Source organism: Pecten maximus, chromosome 12, assembly GCF_902652985.1.
Source record: "Pecten maximus chromosome 12, xPecMax1.1, whole genome shotgun sequence".
NCBI classification, from domain to species: Eukaryota; Metazoa; Mollusca; class Bivalvia; order Pectinida; family Pectinidae; genus Pecten; species Pecten maximus.
The window spans coordinates 21,273,625-21,297,484 of NC_047026.1; the positions used below are offsets into that span (position 1 = coordinate 21,273,625).

At 36.0% G+C, this 23,860-nt stretch overlaps 1 protein-coding gene across 1 annotated transcript in view; it reads left to right on the forward strand.

Annotated features, from left to right (window-relative positions):
* Positions 1–1,181: 1,181 nt before the first annotated feature.
* The window catches only part of LOC117339049 (adhesion G protein-coupled receptor A3-like), a 118,755-nt gene continuing 96,076 nt past the window's right edge, over positions 1,182–23,860 (forward strand). Inside the window, exons 1-2 of the mRNA XM_033900414.1 lie at positions 1,182–2,248; positions 10,622–10,693. Of these exons, the coding sequence (XP_033756305.1) occupies positions 1,980–2,248; positions 10,622–10,693 (341 nt within the window). The 5' untranslated portion in view covers positions 1,182–1,979. The remainder of the gene's footprint in view (positions 2,249–10,621; positions 10,694–23,860) is intronic.

Sequence of the window (23,860 nt, forward strand, 5' to 3'; positions counted from 1 at the left end):
ACGTGTTAATTGTATCCGGTATTTGGCACTGAAACTACTAAGTATGTCTACGAATAAATGATACTTTGATTTTATCTCCACTTAAATAGGAGAAAATGTTGAGGTTATTATAAAAAAAAAAGAAAAAAAAGACGATGTTTTATCTAAACAAAAATGTTTTAATTTTCTCTCCAAAAAGCATCCTCCATATCATAGCAATAAATACACAGATGTCTAAATAAATTATTCATCAAAGAACTTTGCAATAAAATAATTAGATAAGATAATTAGTACAGAGCGGGGATATGTGGCGTATCCTCTACCACGTAGAATCTGATGGATTTTTATCAGTTTGTATGCCACGGGTTCCACTGTCACAAATTAATTTAACAATATAAAAAATAGAAGACATGAGCCATTTCTACTCTCGGGCGAAAACAAACATTAAAGCGACAGCAGTTGTCACTGGCATAACCTATCGAGGTACCTTTGTTTTCAAAATAGCAGTTCTTTTGGTTAAAACAGTAATTAACCGTTATGATGTTATAATTAAATGCCAAGTCTTATCACGAAAAATGAAGTGCATCAATTTAACATGTCTTCTATGTAAAATAACCGGTATTATGACTAAGTGGGTGCATGTACATGTCGACAGACCATATTCTAAATGTATAGCTAGATATCTGGCATGCTTACCTCTTTAATATTTTCTTTACTCTAAATCTAGTTTTCTCCGACATTACAGACCTATACTTGTCCGCAAAACATTCATTTTATTATTCTTTTTTAGTTTCCTATTCATGATGATAATAACAGTACCAATTTATAACTGGTAGATCTACTTAATACATAAATAGGTTCCATTAGTAGATACCACCCACCATGATGTTTAAATACGTTACCCTCTCTCACTAAATGGATTATAACTTATCCTAAAACCTTTTCTAATATAGACATGCTTTATATGTATACATGTACGTCTCAGGAATAACAATTGATAGTGTTGTTTGTTATCGGTGAAACATTTGTTATAACTTAGATAAAGTAAATAAAACATAACTTTGTCGTGTGATTTCCCCCTACCCGCCATCCCCCATCCCTCCCATGCAGTTCATGCCCCAATGATTCGCCTTTTTCAGTCGGTGCTCTCCAAAGAGAAAGTTTAAAATAGCATCTGTGACGTCACGTTCGTAAACCAAGATGGCCTACTGAGGGGCATGTTTTGTTTGTGGAAGGATTAAGATTGTTGGTTTTCGGTGTATTCTGTTGTAAAAGAGGAATTTATATGAGCTGATTATGACTGTGTAGGTACAAGGAATTATCCCGATTCTCAGATTTAAAGATCGTGTTCAAAATGGAGCTAGAACACCGGAAATATCAACCAGCGCACACTGGATTTTAGTGTACGAGGTTTTTACAGGCAGCCGGTGCAGATATTCTTTCTGTTGTAGCCTAGCTTCGTTCATCACTCACAGTTCATGGTGCACTCTAAGTGGTTTTACGATGATATTCTTTTAGATCCATACTCCCATCCTTGACTATTTGTAGATAAAATAATGTAATTCCAATATTTCATTTTATATTCATTGTTTGTAAACATCGATCTTGTGTATTAGAGTAGTCGGGGCCTTGTAACGGATCTTTGTGCGTTAGATGGGCCCCGTGTTCTCAGCACTTCAAGCTCATAAACTGCTATCGTAATTTGTGAATTAGCAAACTAAAGAGCTGTTTCTGTTCTAAGTGAATGTATTTTCTAACATAGAATGTGTAAGTCTTAGAGCGTGAGTCTTGTGTGTATTGGGATAAAGCCATTGTGCATTAGGAACATGTTATGTGGATAAAGACGTTTTTCTGCAGCATATTCTCTACTAGATGTAGAATTTTAACTATTTTTGACAATGTATAGGTAATGTGAAATAAATCAATTGATAAATTGGTTGAGTGGCTAGCTACCCGCATCAGCATTTACAAATGTCCCTGGTATTGTGTCCAGTATAGTGATGTCTGTGCTCAGGAAAGAGCTTCAGCTCCCGATGCTGTCTAGGAGATATCCACTATTATGTGTGGTGATTGTGATGATTTTGTGTGTAATTTGGGGTGTGGAAGCCTGTCCCCCGGGCTGCACATGCATCACCCTAAAAGCCAAGGATGATAAGAGTGGGGAGACTCCAAGGATAGGACGGGGACGCAAAGTCAACTGTGCAGAAAATCTGTCGCCAATAACATCAGCAGATCAGATCAAAAGTCTCCCGCTTGATACAGTTATTATGTAAGTATGGAAATATTTAGTGATTGATTAAACAAGGAGACAATATACTCTAATACTACATCTCTAAATGACATATTTAAATAAATTTAACAGCTTTAATCTGTCACATTCACCTATTAAATTCAATGGAGTGACAGAAAACATTTTTATAAACAAGATATAACATCATAATCAATTGTAATTACAGACTGATTATTAAAACAGCTTTTTTTTCATACCATATTAAACCCCTTCCTGTCCCTGGAAACGGACAGTGCATTGAATTTGTAACCATTTCCAATGTCATCATCAGCTGTGCTGTGCCTTTATATTGTAGCACTGATTGAATTCTACACTTGTATGGATTCGGACACACTTGATTTTATTCTGAAATCTTATGGTACCATTCCAGGTCAGGGATTTATGTTGGTACTTTGGTAATGAACACTTGATTTCCTTTCAGTGGAAGTTATTTCTTATTTTGGTGTTAACTACAAAAAAAAACAAAAACAAAAAAAACTATGTGCTGTGGTTTTATAAAGTTGTCTTCCTGAGGTCAGCATTGAAATTTAATCTTCAGTTTTACGAGGATAATGAGTAACTTTCAATTGGTATCCACATGCATACATTCTGCTAGAATTAAAAAAATAATAATTAGATTGCATTCTTTATATCCAAAATTAAATCACTTTGGAATAATGCCACATTCCTGTTTCATTTTATGTAAAGTCTCTGAGAACTGTAGAAATAATTGTTTTTCTTGTGGATCTGCATTATATAGGACTACATAAAAATACATGTAACAGCCATATTACTAGTGATCATTTGTATTAAGCTATTTGAGACATAATTTAGTAAAAAAATATTATCTTGCTACATATATATATACCTGCTGGTATTCATTATTTTTTCCAACTATACCTTTCCATATAATTTCCACATAATCAACCACAGCTAGCCCAGTATTGTGTACAGAGTTTATAGCTTTGTAACTGTGTGTGTGCAGTGAAGAGCACACGGTGAAGGAGGGCAACCCTTTAGTCCGAAGATGGAAGGGAGAGATTCACACACAGTCATTGCTAACATCTGTAGGAACTATATAAACACACCTCCAGAAGCATGATTCACATCTTACAAAAATAAACTTCAGATTTCTAACAAAAATAAACTTCAGATTTCTGATATCTTTTTTTACATAGAGTTTTTTTTGTATGGCTGACATTGAAATGCAGTGGATTTTAAAGGACTAGGTCAAGAACAACTGATTTCATGAGAAAGGAAACTGTTGTGTATTAGTTCGGAATATTTTTTACCCATAGATTAGATATCATCATCTTTTTTTCCACCCATAGATATCACCACCTTCTCTTTACCCAGATATCATCACCTTCTCTTTACCCATATATATATCATCACCTTCTCTTTACCCAGATATCATCACTTCTTTACCCATAGATATCATCACCTTCTCTTTACCCATATAGATATCATCACCTTCTCTTTACCCATATATATCATCACCTTCTCTTTACCCATAGATATCATCACCTTCTCTTTACCCATATATATCATCACCTTCTCTTTACCCATAGATATCATCACCTTCTCTTTACCCATATATATCATCACCTTCTCTTTACCCATATAGATATCATCACCTTCTCTTTACCCATATATATCATCACCTTCTCTTTACCCATATATATCATCACCTTCTCTTTACCCATAGATATCATCACCTTCTCTTTACCCATATATATCATCACCTTCTCTTTACCCATAGATATCATCACTTTCTCTTTACCCATATATATCATCACCTTCTCTTTACCCATATATATCATCACCTTCTCTTTACCCATATAGATATCATCACCTTCTCTTTACCCATATATATCATCACTTCTTTACCCATATAGATATCATCACCTTCTCTTTACCCATAGATATCATCACCTTCTCTTTACCCATAGATATCATCACCTTCTCTTTACCCATAGATATCATCACCTTCTCTTTACCCATATAGATATCATCACCTCTTTACCCATATAGATATCATCACCTTCTCTTTACCCATAGATATCATCACCTTCTCTTTACCCATATATATCATCACCTTCTCTTTACCCAGATATCACCACCTTCTCTTTACCCATAGATATCATCACCTTCTCTTTACCCATAGATATCATCACCTTCTCTTTACCCATAGATATCACCACCTCTTTACCCAGATATCATCACCTTCTCTTTACCCAGATATCATCACCTTCTCTTTACCCATAGATATCATCACCTTCTCTTTACCCATAGATATCATCACCTTCTCTTTACCCATAGATATCATCACCTTCTCTGTACCCATATAGATATCATCACCTTCTCTTTACCCATAGATATCATCACCTTCTCTTTACCCATATTCATATATCATCACATTTTCTTTACCCACATTTTTTGCTGGCAAGACCACTTAGTCTGTAACAAATTCTGGGTTTTAGCGATATCGTTGTAAGAAATATTCTATTATATTATAAAAAATCCATGAATTTTTCGAAATTTCAGGCAGCTAATTTTAAAAAGGGTCAAATAGACAGTATAATTAGATATGGTACAACATACAACAGTCAATATAGACATTTTGAGAATGAGAATATCCTTTCAATGAAAACAATCTAGTATAGAACTAAAATAATTAACATTTGGTTAAAAAACTTCAAGGTTGTTTCCCCTATCATAATGTTTGATCAATGTCTGCTGCAGGTCTGTCTGTGAAGTTCTATAAAATGTGAATGGAAATCTTTGTATAATGTAATATGATCTTAAGAAAGTCTGCAGATCTAGATATGGAACTCCCACAGTTGGAGATTAGCAGAGATGTAATTGTATAGTGTTGATGTATCAATCATTAGTGTATAGGAAGCCAGCCCCAGGTTACCGGGCACACTCTGGTACCCCCAAACCTTAGCCTTGGTTATGCCATGTGGTGCCCTATTAGGGCTCAGGAAATGAGGATTATGGTCTAATTAACACAAAACTGCAGGTACCAGTTGGTAACTTCATTATGTACAGCTTATATAATACTGCTAATCTTTATAGATGTTTTTTTACCTGTACAAAGGGTAATACCTTTGATAGCTTGCACCTGTTTATGTCACATCATACCTGTGTGGGTACACAGGTGCTCATGATGTGACACAAGACAGCACAAGAGCTTCCGGAACCTACCCGGTAATCGTTTTGGGTACATATCAAAATTGTCTAGTTTATTTATTGATATAGTCATATAATTCAAGTTGTCATTTCATTCTGAGAACATAAAAATGTCATACAATTCATCTTAATAAAAATTAAAATATATACAATGTATCATGTTTTATTCATTTTTTTGCATCAATGGGACATTTTTACCATAGTTTTTCCCTCCTCTACCTCAAAAGTGTTTTTGTTATGATATTGATTTTACAAGATTTAAAGGTTAAATAAAAATAATACAATGAATTATAGTATGTCATTTTACCCATGCCAGCGGTTAGTATTATAATTACGAGACATGCTTGGTATGCACAGGTACTTTATATTAGATTCTGGTCACAATAAATAGCTAGCATTGACAATGTTGATGATATAGCTAGCATTGACAATGTTGATGATATAGCTAGCATTGACAATGTTGATGATATAGCTAGCATTGACAATGTTGATGATATAGCTAGCATTGACAATGTTGATGATATAGCTAGCATTGACAATGTTGATGATAAAGCTGGCATAAACAGTACTAGTTTTAGTGATATAGCTATATATATATAGTTAGGCATTGACATTTTTGATGATATATATATAGCTTTATAGCTGGCATTGACATTTTTGATGATATAATTATAACTTGGTACTGAAAGTGTTTATGTTGATTGATTGGTATGACATTGACAGACATTATTGGGGATATTTGTATCAACTCTTCCAGTTTGATAAGTTCATGCATCTCTTCCATGACAGCATAAAAATATGGCACAGAAATATATATTTACATTTATAAATGAATACCTGTCCATTAAAAACCCTGAAGTGTGTAACAATCATGTTGTTTACAATGTATTGTAAATTAATGTGTTACCTCAGAGACATCTAACCTACGCAGGTGCAACTCTGCATATCATTTTCAAAAGGATCCTGTTATTTTCATTGTAAAAAAAAGATATTATGGAAAAAGATGCATATTTAGAAATAAACTTATGTATCTATATAGCTTAACATGCACAATTAACGGTAAGGAGAGAACGAAGCACTGATTTAGTTACTGAGTCTGAGAAAAGGTGTCATGTAACCTCGTTACAGGTGTATGGATAATGTACACAGGTGTGGTCAGGTACACAGGTAAATCATTAGACTGAAGGAGAATTCCATGTTAATTGATTTTATACATGAACATCATGAGCAACATACGCTATTGTTAGGTAATACATGTTGTAATGTTGGAGACTTTACCTGGCCCCTTCGATTTCTCACCTGTCCAGGTATACAGATGTTGTAGTATATTGTCTAGGTAACATTGCCACATTGTTATGTGTGTGGCCTGTAATGTATATCATTGTTAGGAAGACTCTGTAATTAATCGCTGTGTCTAGATTGATGGCCCTGTAGCGAGACAACACACATACCTAGAGGAATACACATTGTTCCATATACAGAATATATCTAACTGAAGAAGGTTGACATAGTGCTAAACTCTCTGTAGAATTATTTTGTGCAAAAAAAAAATTGTTTTTAATTTGTAGAATTAAAAAAATAATCCATTAAAAATCTTACAAGTACCATTGTTCTTGATGGTGACGGATATAAATAAAACGTTACCATATTTTTTTCAACATTAAGCCTGTACTGAGCCCACCCATATCTGTAGTTGTTGCTGTTAGATCTAGAATTACCATGCCTTTTATTTCATTGTCCTATAATAAGCCAAGCCCTTCATTGTGAGTCTGCAGGACAATCATAAACATATACACAACCTATACTAAACCAATCCACAACAAAACCATCATCAGGCAATAATATCAGGTGCTGTTATATATATTGTGTTATGTGTACTGGTGTTGTATTATATTCCATAAAACCTAGCTATTTTCAATTCATTTCTAGCTTTATAAAGAAAAAACCCATAGGAAATAGTAAAACAAATTTCAGGAATCAAACTCAATTTATATAAGCTGCTATATATATATACGGTAAACCTCCGGTTAGTTTCGAACAAAATTAAATGAATATTGACGAACCTGTTCAAATTATTCGAAATTATGCTTCAGGAAATAAGCTTGAGTTCGAACTATCTGAGTCGATATCGGCGAAAATCTCGGCAGAGTTAAATCATTAGACACAAACACATCCATCGTAAATCTGATACGTAACAACGGCGACCTGAACAATGGCACATTTATATATAAGTAAGTAAAATGATAGTACATGTATTTTATTTAATTCAATTGATCGTTAAACGTTCTTCATTTCACAATAATTATGATGGTTATTGCGCGAAACCGCTCGGGCAATGCGTAGCTACAGTATAGGCCCCAAAACAGTACATGCACAGTACATGTATTTGTACAGTATAATCTTTGCATGGTTATATTTTTATCTGAATCAGAATCTATCGCTATATTATTGTAATAAATGGTCTCTTTAATACATCAAAAGCACTAGTCTACATAACCTGTTGCGTTTACGAAAGCACTACTGTAAATATAGGCGATATATGTTGATAAAATTAGGTCAGAACATCAACATGTCTGCTTTTAAATATGCCCAGTCATATTATCTACCAAACATATTTGATACCTGCAAAATTATCCCATCACTAATTAGGACACCTGTGGATTGTTTTGACTGGATATGAATGCTTTTCACGTCACTCAGCATGATCGGGCAGCCGATCCTTTCAACTTTACCGCAACCAACACCTCGCGTGGCCTGCTTACCTAGAGGTTGCAGGTTTTCAGGTAATACCTTGATTGGCAATACTTAAGAGATGTCCAGTCACAATTAAATAATCATAATGCTAAGTTAACACTAGTTATATGTGAAAATACACGGACGATTTCTTAGTTTGCCATACAGCGCGAATACAAATATCGCATGTTATTTATACATTGTCGGGGCCTAAATTTGCAATCAGCTGTTTCATGCGTGGTGAATTTTGCAATGTAAAAAAACTGAATTAACGCTAAAATATGTGGCATATATTAAATCACAGACACATTCTAATGATCACGCATACAACCTAATAACCTAAACGTGCCTGTTGATCAAATTTAAGTCTTGGCATTTTTTCTGGGCTGGTCATCGGGAACGGGTCGTCGCGAGCTTTCAATGGAGTTTGCCGGAAAAATATCTTACTTTACGTTTTTCATTTGACATGTTCAAACTATCCGAAATAGTGTCAGTTTTATAAACAGCCAGAGTTTGAACTATTACTAGCTAAAAATTATTGATTTTCTAGAAAAAAATGTGTGTTCGAACTATCCGTGTGTTCGAACTAGTCAGAGGTTTACCGTATATATATATATAGTCCTACATACACTTCACCAATGCTATTATAGTATCCAGGAAATAATCACTGAAAATGCAGTTAAGGTATACGTATCAAATGAAAGATAAAAATATTGTAAAGGGAGGTAACTCTAAATGTTATTAATTACTTAGTTGAAGTTTTCAGTTTTGACAAATACAGATTTTATGCCTAAGAGGAAGTGTTTTGGAACTAATTTGACACTACCTATTTATTGTACATATACTTCTAATTAAAATCTTATTGATCAATTCATATATGCATGTTATTGTTTTGTCATACCAAACATTGTCTTTTCATCATAATCATCAGTTTCTTGGAGGTCTAGACCCCCCTTCTAATGAATACTGATTATACATTACTATAGACATTAATAGCCTAAATGTGTACATAATCAAGTATGATCTGGGCTGTGGTATATATATAAAGGAAACAAGATTTGTTGTGTTTATAAACAATGATACATCTTCTTATCCTATATTTCATGTTATAAAATAGTTCAAAACATTATTTCATTAAAAACATCACCTTGTTTAGTATGCTTGTTTTAAGCTATTATTAATTAATTATAAGAGTCCAAGTTCTCAGTGTGTTTCCTTATTTTTGCTTCATTTCTTTTTTGAAAAGAAACCTTATATAATTACTTTGTAAAAATTGTTGATCCAGTAATAAACCCATACCTGTAATACATGTATATAGCTATGTCGATCCAGTAATAAGCACATGTCTGGTAATATGTCGATCCAGTAATAAGCCCATGTCTGGTAATATGTCGATCCAGTAATAAGCCCATGTCTGGTAATATGTCGATCCAGTAATAAGCCCATGTCTGGTAATATGTCGATCCAGTAATAAGCCCTTGTCTGGTAATATGTCGATCCAGTAATAAGCCCATGTCTGGTAATATGTTGATCCAGTAATAAGCCCATGTCTGGTAATATGTCGATCCAGTGATAAGCCCATGTCTGGTAATATGTTGATCCAGTAATTATATAATAAGCCCATGTCTGGTAATATGTTGATCCAGTAATAAGCCCTTGTCTGGTAATATGTCGATCCAGTGATAAGCCCATGTCTGGTAATATGTCGATCCAGTAATAAGCCCTTGTCTGGTAATATGTCGATCCAGTAATTATATAACAAGCCCTTGTCTGGTAATATGTCGATCCAGTAATAAGCCCTTGTCTGGTAATATGTTGATCCAGTAATAAGCCCTTGTCTGGTAATATGTCGATCCAGTAATAAGCCCTTGTCTGGTAATATGTTGATCCAGTAATTATATAATAAGCCCATGTCTGGTAATATGTTGATCCAGTAATAAGCCCATGTCTGGTAATATGTTGATCCAGTAATAAGCCCATGTCTGGTAATATGTCGATCCAGTGATAAGTCCATGTCTGGTAATATGTTGATCCAGTAATTATATAATAAGCCCATGTCTGGTAATATGTCGATCCAGTAATAAGCCCATGTCTGGTAATATGTTGATCCAGTAATAAGCCCATGTCTGGTAATATGTTGATCCAGTAATAAGCCCATGTCTGGTAATATGTCGATCCAGTAATAACCACATGCCCATGCCCAGTGTATGTCAATCCAGTGATAAGCTCATGTTTAGTAATATGTTGATCCAGTAATTATATAAATATAACAAGCCCATGGATGTCTGGTAATATGTTGATCCAGTTATATGCACATGCCCAGTATATATATATGCCCTGGTAATATATTGATCCAATTATATGATAAGCCAATGCCTGGTAATTTGTATTTTTGGTTTGAAAAAGAATGTCTTTAGTGAAAATGTCAAATTTTGAATTTTTCAGTGACTTGAGTAAAAATGCCATTACTGTTCTGAGGCGAGCATCCTTCAATCGACTGTCTATGCTGCGTAAATTGTAAGTAAAACCTTAAGCTAATCACCATATTTTTTTTCTGCCAGCAGCCTGCAGTCTCCTTTTAATTCCATTGCTTGGCTAATAAGTACACTTAAGTATCAGCTCAGCACTGGAATCGATATTGCAAGGGATCATTTAAGATCTACCTGCTCAATTCAAACCCTGTATAAATGGACACTGTAAAAACCACATCTTCTTTCAGTGTAATTCTAGAAGTTGAACACGGGAAAAAAAGAATTGCTGAGGCAGGGTTCAATTCTGGGTGCAAGATGAAATTAATTACCCCATGAAATATGTTAAAAAATATCTTTTGAACTTCAAAACTTTTAACTTTAAAACGTAACTTTATGATTGAAGGGGTATAATATACCATGATACTCTCCGTAATGCACTTTGTGTATGTGTAATTGTGTGTAACTCGACAAAGGAAGTGTCATATTGACACCCATGGAGAAGCAAGTTGTCTATGAACCCAACTCGAATTTATTGTCCTGGAGAAGTGAGCATTACACGCTGGCTAAGCCAGGATAAAACTGGGGTTACACAGTTGATAAAGGGCCAATGACGACACTACACGCTACCATTGTTGTAACAGATATATTGTAATAATGACTTATTATACAATTACAGAAAGGTGAGAATGTTTAAATGGTAGTATAAGTATAGGTAGCAGTGGCATTCACGGCTCTATGATGCGTTATATATTTTTAGCCCACCATCATCAGATGGTGGGCTATTCAAATCGCCCTGCGTCCGTGGTCCGTCGTCCGTCCGTCCCTCCGTCCGTCCGTCCCTCCGTCCGTCCGTCCGTCCCTCCGTCCGTAAACAATTCTTGTTATCGCTAATCCTCAGAAAGTACTGAAGGGATCTTTCTCAAATTTCATATGTGGGTTCCCCTTGGTGCCTAGTTATGCATATTGCATTTTGAGACCAATCGGAAAACAACATGGCCGACAGGCAGCCATCTTGGATTTTGACAATTGAAGTTTGTTATCGCTATTTCTGAGAAAGTACTGAAGGGATCTTTCTCAAATTTCATATGTAAGCTCCCCTTGGTGTCTAGTTATGCATATTGCATTTTGAGACCAATCGGAAAACAACATGGCCGACAGGCAGCCATCTTGGATTTTGATAATTGAAGTTTGTTATCGCTATTTCTGAGAAAGTACTGAAGGGATCTTTCTCAAATTTCACATGTAGGTTCCCCTTGGTGCCTAGTTATGCATATTGCATTTTGAGACCAATCGGAATTCAACATGGCCGACAGGCAGCCATCTTGGATTTTGATAATTGAAGTTTGTTATCGCTATTTCTGAGAAAGTACTGAAGGGATCTTTCTCAAATTTCACATGTAGGTTCCCCTTGGTGCCTAGTTATGCATATTGCATTTTGAGACCAATCGGAATTCAACATGGCCGACAGGCAGCCATCTTGGATTTTGATAATTGAAGTTTGTTATCGCTATTTCTGAGAAAGTACTGAAGGGATCTTTCTCAAAATTCATATGTAAGCTCCCCTTGGTGTCTAGTTATGCATATTGCTTTTTGAGACCAATCGGAAAACAACATGGCCGACAGGCAGCCATCTTGGATTTTGACAATTGAAGTTTGTTATCGCTATTTCTGAGAAAGGGCTGAAGGGATCTTTCTCAAATTTCACATGTAGGTTCCCCTTGGTGCCTAGTTATGCATATTGCATTTTGAGACCAATCGGAAAACAACATGGCCGACAGGCAGCCATCTTGGATTTTGATAATTGAAGTTTGTTATCGCTATTTCTGAGAAAGTACTGAAGGGATCTTTCTCAAATTTCACATGTAGGTTCCCCTTGGTGCCTAGTTATGCATATTGCATTTTGAGACCAATCGGAATTCAACATGGCCGACAGGCAGCCATCTTGGATTTTGATAATTGAAGTTTGTTATCGCTATTTCTGAGAAAGTGCTGAAGGGATCTTTCTCAAATTTCACATGTAGGTTCCCCTTGGTGCCTAGTTATGCATATTGCTTTTTGAGACCTATCGGAAAACAACATGGCCGACAGGCAGCCATCTTGGATTTTGACAATTGAAGTTTGTTATCGCTATTTCTGAGAAAGTACTGAAGGGATCTTTCTCAAATTTCACATGTAGGTTTCCCTTGGTGCTTAGTTATGCATATTGCGTTTTGAGACCAATCGGAAAACAACATGGCCGACAGGCAGCCATCTTGGATTTTGACAATTGAAGTTTGTTATCGCTATTTCTGAGAAAGTACTGAAGGGATCTTTCTCAAATTTCATATGTAGGCTCCCCTTGGTGCCTAGTTATGCATATTGCATTTTGAGACCAATCAGAAAACAACATGGCCGACAGGCAGCCATCTTGGATTTTGACAATTGAAGTTTGTTATCGCTAATTCTGAGAAAGTATTTAAGGGATCTTTCTCAAATTTCATATGTAGGTTTCCCTTGGTGCCTAGATATGCATATAGCGTTTTGAGACCAATCTGAAAACAACATGGCCGACAGGCAGCCATCTTGGATTTTGACAATTGAAGTTTGTTATCACTATTTCTGAGAAAGTATTTAAGGGATCTTTCTCAAATTTCATATGTAAGTTTCCCTTGGTGCCTTGTTATGCATATTGCATTTTGAGACCAATCTGAAAATAACATGGCCGACAGGCAGCCATCTTGGATTTTGACAATTGAAGTTTGTTATCGATATTTTTGAGAAAGTACTGAAGGGATCTTTCTCAAATTTCATATGGAGGTTCCCCTTGGTGCCTCGTTATGCTTATTGCATTTTGAGATCAATTGGAAAACAATATGGCCGACAGACCGCCATCTTCGATTTTGACAATTGAAGTTTGTTATCTCTATTTCTCAAAGTACTGAATGGATCTTTCTCAAATTTCATAAGTAGGTTCCCCTTGGTCCCTTGTATTGCATTTTTGGACCAGTCTGTCCTGAAAACAACCTGGCAAACAAACAGCCATTATCGTTAAATCTCAAATTTCTTATATAGCTAGGATTCTCTTGTTTGAAAAGTACTGGAGGGATGTCTCAATTTGCACAGATTAGTAAAATGAAGGGAAAAGTAGAGAAAAGATCAATCTGACATGGAACCTATGAAGATCATTCAATGGTGGGCGCCAAGATCCCTCTGGGATCTCTTGTTAATATATGTACTATGTAGCTTCTTCTCACATGCACAGTGTGAGAGAGGTGCAGAACATGAGTGTTGATATATTAATTTGTACATTTGGTGACCATCGAACTGCTATCACTATAAATGCTGCATGGCCTTTATCAAATGCTCTACTCTACCTAGCTGTATAACTACCCAACTCTGTTCTGTTTTATGACAATCCTGTGATACCCATATCACATGTACTCCTTCTTGATAGCAGTTGTATATGTAAGCATACAGTATTGATAATATATTATAGACATATTTTCACATATGTAGGCATTAACTTACTCTCATTTGGAAATATTTTCTTTCGTATGTATAATGTATTCAGATGAATTTGATACTTGTTGATATGTCTAATTATAATAAATATAATGATACCACAATTGTCACCAACAAGTTCTTATTCTGAGAATGTGATTAAACCTGGGTTTACCTAGATTTGCATGGTGGGTACTGTTGATGAAGCAGAAGATGCTAACCCTTCAGAAACACCTGGTCCTATTTTCTGTGCACTTTTTCAAAGGTCTTGATGCCAATCTATTTTTTAATTGTTCATATATATATATTACCCTCAAGGATTTCGAGTTAGAAATATGGTTTTGTTTATGTCGGTTATTGGTGGAAAGAGATACATGTACATTGTACGATAAAATATTAAATTGTGGCTGTATGTTGTAGTTGTGTATTCACTATTGTACATGACTGAGAGGAACGAGACTGTATGTTGTAGTTGTGTATTCACTGTATATACAACTGAGGTTTATTTCCCCCATGCATGCAGGTATGAAAATTCAGATGAACTAATATACAACACACATGTAGTCCAGTTTTTGTCTGAGGTACCCTAACACACATATGTATTCATACTTCATAATGGCTGTGTGATAATCAGGAACATGTTTTCTGAGAGTTTCGGGAGAAATGATACTGGAAGTATGTATCTGGTCTGTGAAAAAAAAAGAGTTTTTGCAACAGCTAATATAATTATGTCAAATAGCGATGGATTCCCAAATTTTACTTGCAATATGCTAACCACAAGTGCTGAAGCCATCACTGAAAGTAAAAAAGCAGATATAGTGTATGTCAGACAATAAAACAAAAATGGACTCCTGTTTATTATAATGCTGCGGGAAGATCAAACCGCTCAGTATGTTGGGGTACGTGTCTGAATTATATGCATTAGGATATGCCTGCAGCTGTGTCTAGGCGCTATTTCACCATGTACTGCACAAAGATGAGGCAGTTTTAGTTCTTATTGTAAGGTACTTGTTTAACAGATCAATTTTACTAGTTAAATATCAAATTTTAATTTTTCAAAATATTTTGATAAATGGAATATGATTTTAGTAGATTTAATTGTTTTTTAGTTCAGTATTTTACATGAATAACAAACATACTTCAAGCTAAAGTATGATTAAGTCATAATGATTATATTTTTGGTGAATTGCAATTGGCCTAAATAACTTCCTGATTGGATGAACAAAACCAATGTATCCTTGCCTTCCTAGCCCTGCTGGGTTCAGGAAATAAGGGTTCCCTAGTCTCTACAGTTCTCAGTTTATGTGTACGACGAAGTTAATTACATTTGAACTTTTATACACCTGTAAAAAGACGAGCTGAAGGCCAGGTATGGCAGCCATTGATAAGACCTGGGGAAGACACACAACACCGGGAGGGCACTCAAACTTTTCAGTGTTTTTTTTCTCTGAGCATTTTAATGACATGTTTTACCTCTACAATTAGGCTCATAAAAAATCACAAATACGACAGTTAAACAAGATAGAGGTCCAAATGATTAGGAAGGACAGACAGAAGATGCAGGAATAGGGCAAGAATATAGGCCGTTACTGCGCATACAGGCCTAAGGAGCAATAATATAGGCCGTTACTGTGCATACAGGCCTAAGGAACAATAATATAGGCTATTACTGTGCATACAGGCCTAAGGAACAATAATATAGGCTGTTACTGCGCATACAGGCCTAAGGAATAATAATATAGTCTGTTACTGTGCATACAGGCCTAAGGAACAATAATATAGGCTGTTACTGCGCATACAGGCCTAAGGAACAATAATATAGTCTGTTACTGTGCATACAGGCCTAAGGAACAATAATATAGGCTGTTACTGCGCATACAGGCCTAAGGAACAATAATATAGGCTGTTACTGCGCATACAGGCCTAAGGAACAATAATATAGGCTGTTACTGCGCATACAGGCCTAAGGAACAATAATATAGGCTGTTACTGTGCATACAGGCCTAAGGAACAATAATATAGGCTGCTTGAGTTGGTCTAAGGAGCAATAATATAGGCTGCTTGAGTTGGTCTAAGGAGCAATAATATAGGCTGCTTGAGTTGGTCTAAGGAGCATGAGTATAAGGCTGAAGAGGTTATATGTAGGCCTATTAAAGTGTAGGTGTAGGATGTTTGTGAATAGTCTGAATATGTAGAAATATGTTTTTTGTGTAGGCTGAAGGTGTAGGAATAGGCTGTATATGTGTAGTTAAAGGTGTATGAATAGTCTGTGTGTGGTCTTAAGGTGTAGGTATTGTCTATTTGTGGGTAGGGATCAGAAGGTAGCTATTTATGTATGCTGAAGATGTAGGACTAGATGGGGAGCAGTACTATACTATATGCATGTAGATCCAAACGATAAGCTAAGCTAAAGTTTGTTTGTTTGCTTGGTTTATTGTCCTGTGAACTGCCAGGGTCATTAAGAAGATGGGTCTCCTTGTAGTAGTTGGTGACTACCTCAATGAATAACATACAAGAGGCCCTTCGCATGCCATCCAGAGTAATTAGGGGAGAGTGCCTTGCACAAGGGCACATGTACAACCACACCAGCATAGACCAGCCCGTCTCTCAGCTTCCCAAAAAACCACAAATGACACAGGTAGGGAGCGTGGAACCAGTCACCTCAGATCCTCACCTGAGATAATGTGGCCAGGGGCCTAACTGGCTGAGCTATCACGGCCCCTACGTCTAAATTATATAGTTATATAGGCTGATGGTAGGAGGGAGACTTCTACTAGATATCTAATATACACTATCAAAACAGTTTTTTTCAAGGGAGTTTAACAGATGTTAGCTGAATTCTGGCAAATGAAATGTCGGACATAGACTTGGAATTCTCTGTGGCATGTAGAACTGGGCTACGATAGATAGCTATGTACCTGGGTCTCACACGGGAGGGGGTGATCAACCTGATGGAACGGCCAGGCCTTCCAGCAATCCTCTTCACACCCTCTGGTTTGTTGATGTGTTTTCCATATGGCTTAGTGGTAGTTATCTAAATTTGTGATCATTGCTATTTTACTGTGCAGACGGTTTAAGAGAAATAAAAATGGAGTTGTTAAGCAAATAAGACCTTTAGAATTCCATGAAGGAGTTTGGTACATTTAATAGCACTTGTTGAGTAATCGAAAGGAAGGTTAGAGTTGATTCAAATTGCAAAATGTATATCATTTGATCTAAGGAAAGATTATCAAAGAAACTACAATAGGGTGGGTTGAGGGTTAAATGATTTATTTCCAGGCTCTGTGAACTTTAAAGTCTACCAGTTGATAGATTTTAGGGTGTGTTTAAATAACACTGGGAAAAAAATGGCTAGTTTTGTACTTCCCATTAGCTGGTTTTAATGGCAACTTGGAGAAAACTATGTACATACTTTAGCCTGAGATATTTTTACTAATGACAGTTGATAAAATGGCCCTTCCTTCTATAAATACCTAGGTCAGATCAATTCCCAGTATACATGTACAGCCGTAAAAATCAGCTGGTTCATTCCACTCTATACATAAACGTGTTTTACAAATTAGATGGCCTCAAGAAGTATTGAAAAAATGAATATAAGATTATTTTGCTTAATTAAACTGAAAAAAGTTTTGTTGTCAAATTAAAAAAACCCAACAATATTTTAAAGTTTATTGAAAAAAAGAAAGTTTTTTTTTTCAATTGTTTGGAAGAAGATTAGATGCTTCAATTTAAATAATTCAACTACATGTGGTAGAAAAATTTAGAGTTATTTGAAGTATGTAGGCAGGACTTATATATTTTGGTTAGAAGTAGTATACACACACCTTATAGGACAGAATGTGTGATTGAAGTCTTTAGAGTTATATTAGGTGTCAGTGTGTTTGTGGTTGGTCATATGTGGGTCACCATATATTTCGGTAGATATATAAATATGCTGTGTAAATTTTACCATGTCTTGTAATTAGAAATCCTCACCTGATCAAAACTTTACAATCTTGTTACTTAAAACACACAGGTGCTATGTAAAAACAAAGACATCCTTTGTCATCAAAAAAGTGTCAAAGTTTTCTCGAGCAAATAGTTACAGGAAAGAAAGCATTGAAAAAATAAAAATCTTTCCACCCTTATCATTGTGTTGAAGACAGACTGGGAACTGTGAGAAATTAGACTGACTATTGGATTATTGGGATCCTGTCGGGGGACAAGGGAACTGACACAGCCCCGTTTGTTTATAGGGGCCTGGGCCTGGGTATATAGGCTTAATCTGATAAAAGAGTTTTATCTTGATTTGATTGTTCACAAAACACAGAGACATCAATCCTGACTTCTGGTAGAGAGCAGGCCCAGTGTCTTGTGGAATTGACATGTCATGCTTCTTTGTTAAGTGGGCACAGTTTCTTCCTATGTGTAATATAATTTACCGTATTTAGACACAATTAAGCCCATGACTACAAATTGAATAAGCCCCCTTCCTCTTTTTGCAGAATCATCACTTTTATAATATAATAATAGTGATCTAGATGTGGTTCACAATTAAGTAAGTCCTCTCCAAGCTTGATACTAAACTTTACAGTTGTAAAAGGGGTCATTGCTCTTTCAGGGACTTATTTAGGGTATTTCAGGGGCTGATATTCCGGGCCGATATTTGGTCCCTGATTCTCTTGAATTTCAATCTTAAATTTCTCAGACAGATTTATTTTCCCAAGCAGATGAACTTTCAGATTCTGTCAAATTAAGGCTCAGTACATATTCCAGTTTTTCTAACGATGATTGGTACTAATGTACCATAAAGTCCAACAACTTGTGACTTAATTAGTTTATACAGAGTTATCCACAACTTGTCTTTAGTATATATACCTGTTTTGTGCAACCATCCAAATGCAACAAATTACCAAAACTGTTGAAAATGACACAAAAATTTCCCGGTTTTGGGCATGATTATGTCAAGTTCAGATCACTATGTAAACTTCATTTAAAAAGTACAAATTGTAATAAGAAGCTTCATTTGAAGTTTGTAGTTATGCTAAATTCAATATTGAAGTCGTATACCAGCATCAATACATCAATGTGGTACATGATCATGCAGTTTTCTGCCCAAGAACAGTACAGATTCTTGAAGTCTGCATTTTTCATTTGTATGAGTCTGAATTGTAAAATGTACAAAAGGTCTGCATGTCATCTACCTGCATAAATCACATTGAAAGGGTTTGGAAACGAAACAATAATGGTTACAGAATTTCTGTGAAATAGGAAAGTATATTCCCCTTCCACCCCCCAGAAACCAAAGTTAATTTTCACATTCACAGTGTGTTGGGTTTGAATCCTACCAATATTGATTTGAAGAGGAAATGGCTGAATTTTTGTGGAAATTAGATTAACTGCCAGATTGAACCAGTTCCCTCTGGGGAGTTGTTCTGTTACAGTTTGAAATTAATACAGCCGGCCTAGGGGCCACCATCTTATCATGACAAACTCCATGTTGTTTGGACTTTTTTTGAATAGCAACACAAGATATCAAAGACTAAGGGGACATGACATTTTGGGATGGAAGTATGGTGTGTTCAGTTGTCCTTCCTGAATCACCATTAAATATCAGCACTTATTGGTAAATTGCTTGTTACCGCCAGAAACATGTACAGGATTGAGTCAGCCTCCATGTCAGATTCCACAAAAGAGCAATCAAAGGAGGAAGTACATGTGACCTTTTCACCTCAGGCAGTGGACATTGGTCAGGGGTCAGAATAGGCTGGACAGTCGGGGTCTTGTTCATTATGATTGCTGTCTGGCTTGAGGCTAGTGTCATGCTTGTCCACAAACAAAATTCATCATTAAAGCACCTGGGATAATGAGCTCCATGAGAGAGAGAGAGAGCTCCCTGTTTTTGAACCAGTTTTAACCTGTTGAAGCACCTCCAGCAGGTCAAGTATTATGCTGGTAGCTCAACTAGTATGTGTGTCCACAGTAATATGCTATGTAATTGTTGTTATGGACAAGGGCACCTGTTCAATATAAAATTGTTAAAAAAATAGCACACACCCTGAAAAACTATAACATTGAAATACAATGAAAATAAAACAAAATAATATTTCATCTGTCCTTCTTTTTCCAGAAATTAGTTCCATGTCTGGTAATAAGCCCACCCTATGTCTGGTAATAAGCCCAGCATGTGTATTAGGAATGCTAACAATTTCATTTTCCTGCGATAAGCCCACCCCTATTTTGAGTCAAAGTTTATCTGTTCAATGTTCTACAATTCAATAGGCCAACCTACAGTATGTCTATACTGTTATTGAAGAAAAAGTTCTACTAAATGCTTTTTCATTGTCCTGTAATAAGCGACAGCCCTACATCGAGTGAAAGTTGATATGTTAGTCCTGGAGGATAGATGGTAGGATTTTGGCCTGTTCTCTAGATTTTTTATTTGACACATAAAGATTGCTGCACATATAAAGTTCAGTGTTTAGAGTTGACAGACTAATTATGTAAGTCTGTAATTAGCCAGTGTGGGGTGTGGGGTGTTGGGAATAACAAGTATTTGGACTTCATCAGAGTGGAGTGATAATTGGGCAGGTTCTCCTAATTTGTGTTACCAACTGGTGCCATATATAGTCAGTAAGGATCTTGTAAAGCTTGTGTGTAGGGGGTGGAGGTAGAGTGGGGGGTGGGGGTGGGGTGGGGTGGGGTGGGGTAGGGGGGGTGGAGGTAGAGTGGGGGTGGGGTGGGGTGGGGTAGGGGGGTGGAGGTCGAGTGGGGGGTGGGGTGGGGTGAGGTAGGGGGGTGGAGGTAGAGTGTGTGTATGTGGAAGGGAGGGGGGGGGGGTTGGGATGGAGATAGAGTGTGGGGGAGGGAGTAGGTGAAAGAAGAGGGGTCATCAATGGACCTGGGAATGTTTGACAAATGTCTCGTTTCAAGATATCGTTTTGATGTTACGCAGATAAAAAAAAGTACACGGAAAAAACCCTGACAGGCAGGTGAACCCATACCTTCTCACGTCTGGTCTGATCGGGGAATTGAACCCCAGTCACCTATAGCTAGGTAAAAGATGAGTGGGCTACCACTGTGACACTCCATATATATAGCTACCACCGGAATCAAATAATTTGATAATTGTTTTAATATGATATATCTGCTGATGTTTAAACACTGATTGTTGATATTTTGTTCAGTTATTAGGAAGTGAATTTGATGTTGAGTTTAGGAGCTAAACTTATCTGATAAAATCTTATATACCAGTACCCTACACCCTGTTGAATAATTAGGATAGCATATATACTCTTCAAAGAAGGGTAATGTATTTTACAGATGTTTGGCCATACCCAGTCAGTGGTAACTATGATTCACTGTCTTCATGAGGTTCAGATATAAATCCAGTAGATCTGATATTGTATATAACTTGAGGCACTTTTTACTGTTAAAAGTGTACTCCAATTCTCTGTCTAGTGTGTAACTGTCATTCATTATCTTTTAAAGTAAGAAACACACAGTTATGGTCTCACTTCCCAAAGTAAACTTTGACCTTGAACTAGGAAGTGCCTCATTGCTTCATATCTGCTAAGGCAGGATGTTTTCCGAAACAAGAAAAAAAGTCATCTGAAATTAATTGCACTAGTTCTTGTTTTCGTAACATTTTGGGAATGTTTCCAGGGTCTATTTCAGTCAATAAATTATTTCTTTAACTCTGGTTACATCAAAACTAATCTTGATCTAACGAGTGTTTTATATTTGTGCAACATGGTGAACACACACATGTACATGACCCTACTGTCGAAAATTTCACTTCCAAATATAATTACACTGTAAATAATTCTACTCAATATGACTATACAGAGTTTGTTTGACCATTTTCTTTCAGAGATGCAGGTGCCCTAGCTATAGATAGTAATCACAGTGTCTGTATTTGTCCATCTGTCCATCTTTGTCACTCATTTTCATTTCTGGAAATTAATTTCAGAATCTAGGAGTAAAAAAAAAAATGTTTGAGCAGGACATTCCCTAAAGGTCAAGGTCACTGTTCTGTTTGAGGTACAGGGGAATGTATACAAAATGTGGTGATGTATATGTTTACATGTCCGTATAGGGCCCTTTTCTAGATCTCCTGACAAGTCTTGGCCCAGTATAAAGACAACAAACATATATGATTGTAGTTTATCTAGATTGTACAACTGTATTATTTCCTTCATAGACTTTATGGCAAAAACTGTGTCGTTTGATACTAGTTTATGCTTTCAGGCAAAATGAATTGGCGACACAAGAGATACTTAAATTTGTTTTATTGGCTTAGATGTAAGTAATAGAATAATGATAAACAAAGAAATCAAGTCTTTATATGTATATAAGATATATTATAATCCAAAGTAACTTTGCAGTAAAAAAGGAAAAGATTTTTGGCAGATACAAACAATATTGTCATTAGGAACAGCTTGCGAAATGCATTATATATATGTATGGCTTGTATAAATTATACACATGTCTTTAACTAACAAAGATGTAAACCGATTTGGACGTTAATTATTATATTTTTTTTCCCGTGATTGTTAATTTAATCTGGGGATTATGATTACATAAAAGCAAGTTGGATACATACTGTACATTGATAATAATATAAGCAGTTAATGGGTAAAAAATGTCATTATGGCAGGTCCGAGTAGTGTAATGAGCACAAATGTACATGTACAGACCCTTGTTTTTCATGTGATCATCACAAAATTGAGATAACTGTTGGTGTGAATGATCACCAGATATATAGAGATCATTGTGGTTGGTGTGATCACCAGATATAGAGATCTTCCTGTGGTGTGATTACAGAAATTACAACCTTATAGCTGTTTGCTGGGCATACATCTCCTTGTTACTGTGTTACGGTTAAGATAACCATACTTAAGCTTGTAGTCTTTAATTGTTGGTTATTTATATCACAACATAAAACGAGAGCAGCACACTTTGTTAGGTTTATGTTGTAGAAGTGCTGTGTGGTACTCTTGGAAGCTCGCATTTCATTGGTCACAGATTTGACAGGTTTTGTATCATTGTTCACATCCCCGAATTATGTTAATTTCCATTTACAAAAATATACAAAGTTTTTTCAAGAGTCACCATGCATGGCCAGTCTCAATTGAGCTATTGATATTGTAATCACCTTTGTCTGTTGTTGTCTATCATCCTTGTGTTGTGCCTTGTTTGTCCATAAACAATTTTTATTTTCAACTTCTCTTCCGAAACCCCTCAAACCAACTTCAATTGAAATGTTGCATAAACCTTCTATGGCCAAAGGTCAACCAAAAATAGAAAATGTGAATTATATATGGTCCTCAAAGGCCATCACCCAGGGACCTGAAGGGACGGGGCAAAAAGGGGTCAAATTAACCGTAATATTTCAGATGGAGTTCCTGTTATTATAATCTTATCATGCTTTAATCATATTCTTTGACAGTCCTAGCTATGATACTTTAAACTTTGTACATTGTTTCCATAGCCAATTTCTATTAAAAAATGATGATGATTCTTGCAGTTTCTTAGCTGACTTTGATTTTAATGTTTAGCTGTAACTGCTGTATATAATTAACCTATTCTTTATCACATGTAATGTATAATGTTGTCTTCTAACTCTTTAAACTGATTTTCAATGTTTGATCCATAGTACGTTCGTATGTAGCCTCACTTGCATGTCTGATATATGATGTTATGTATAAAATTTATCATTTCATTTCCTTCCCCTGACATGTTGCTTTCCCGT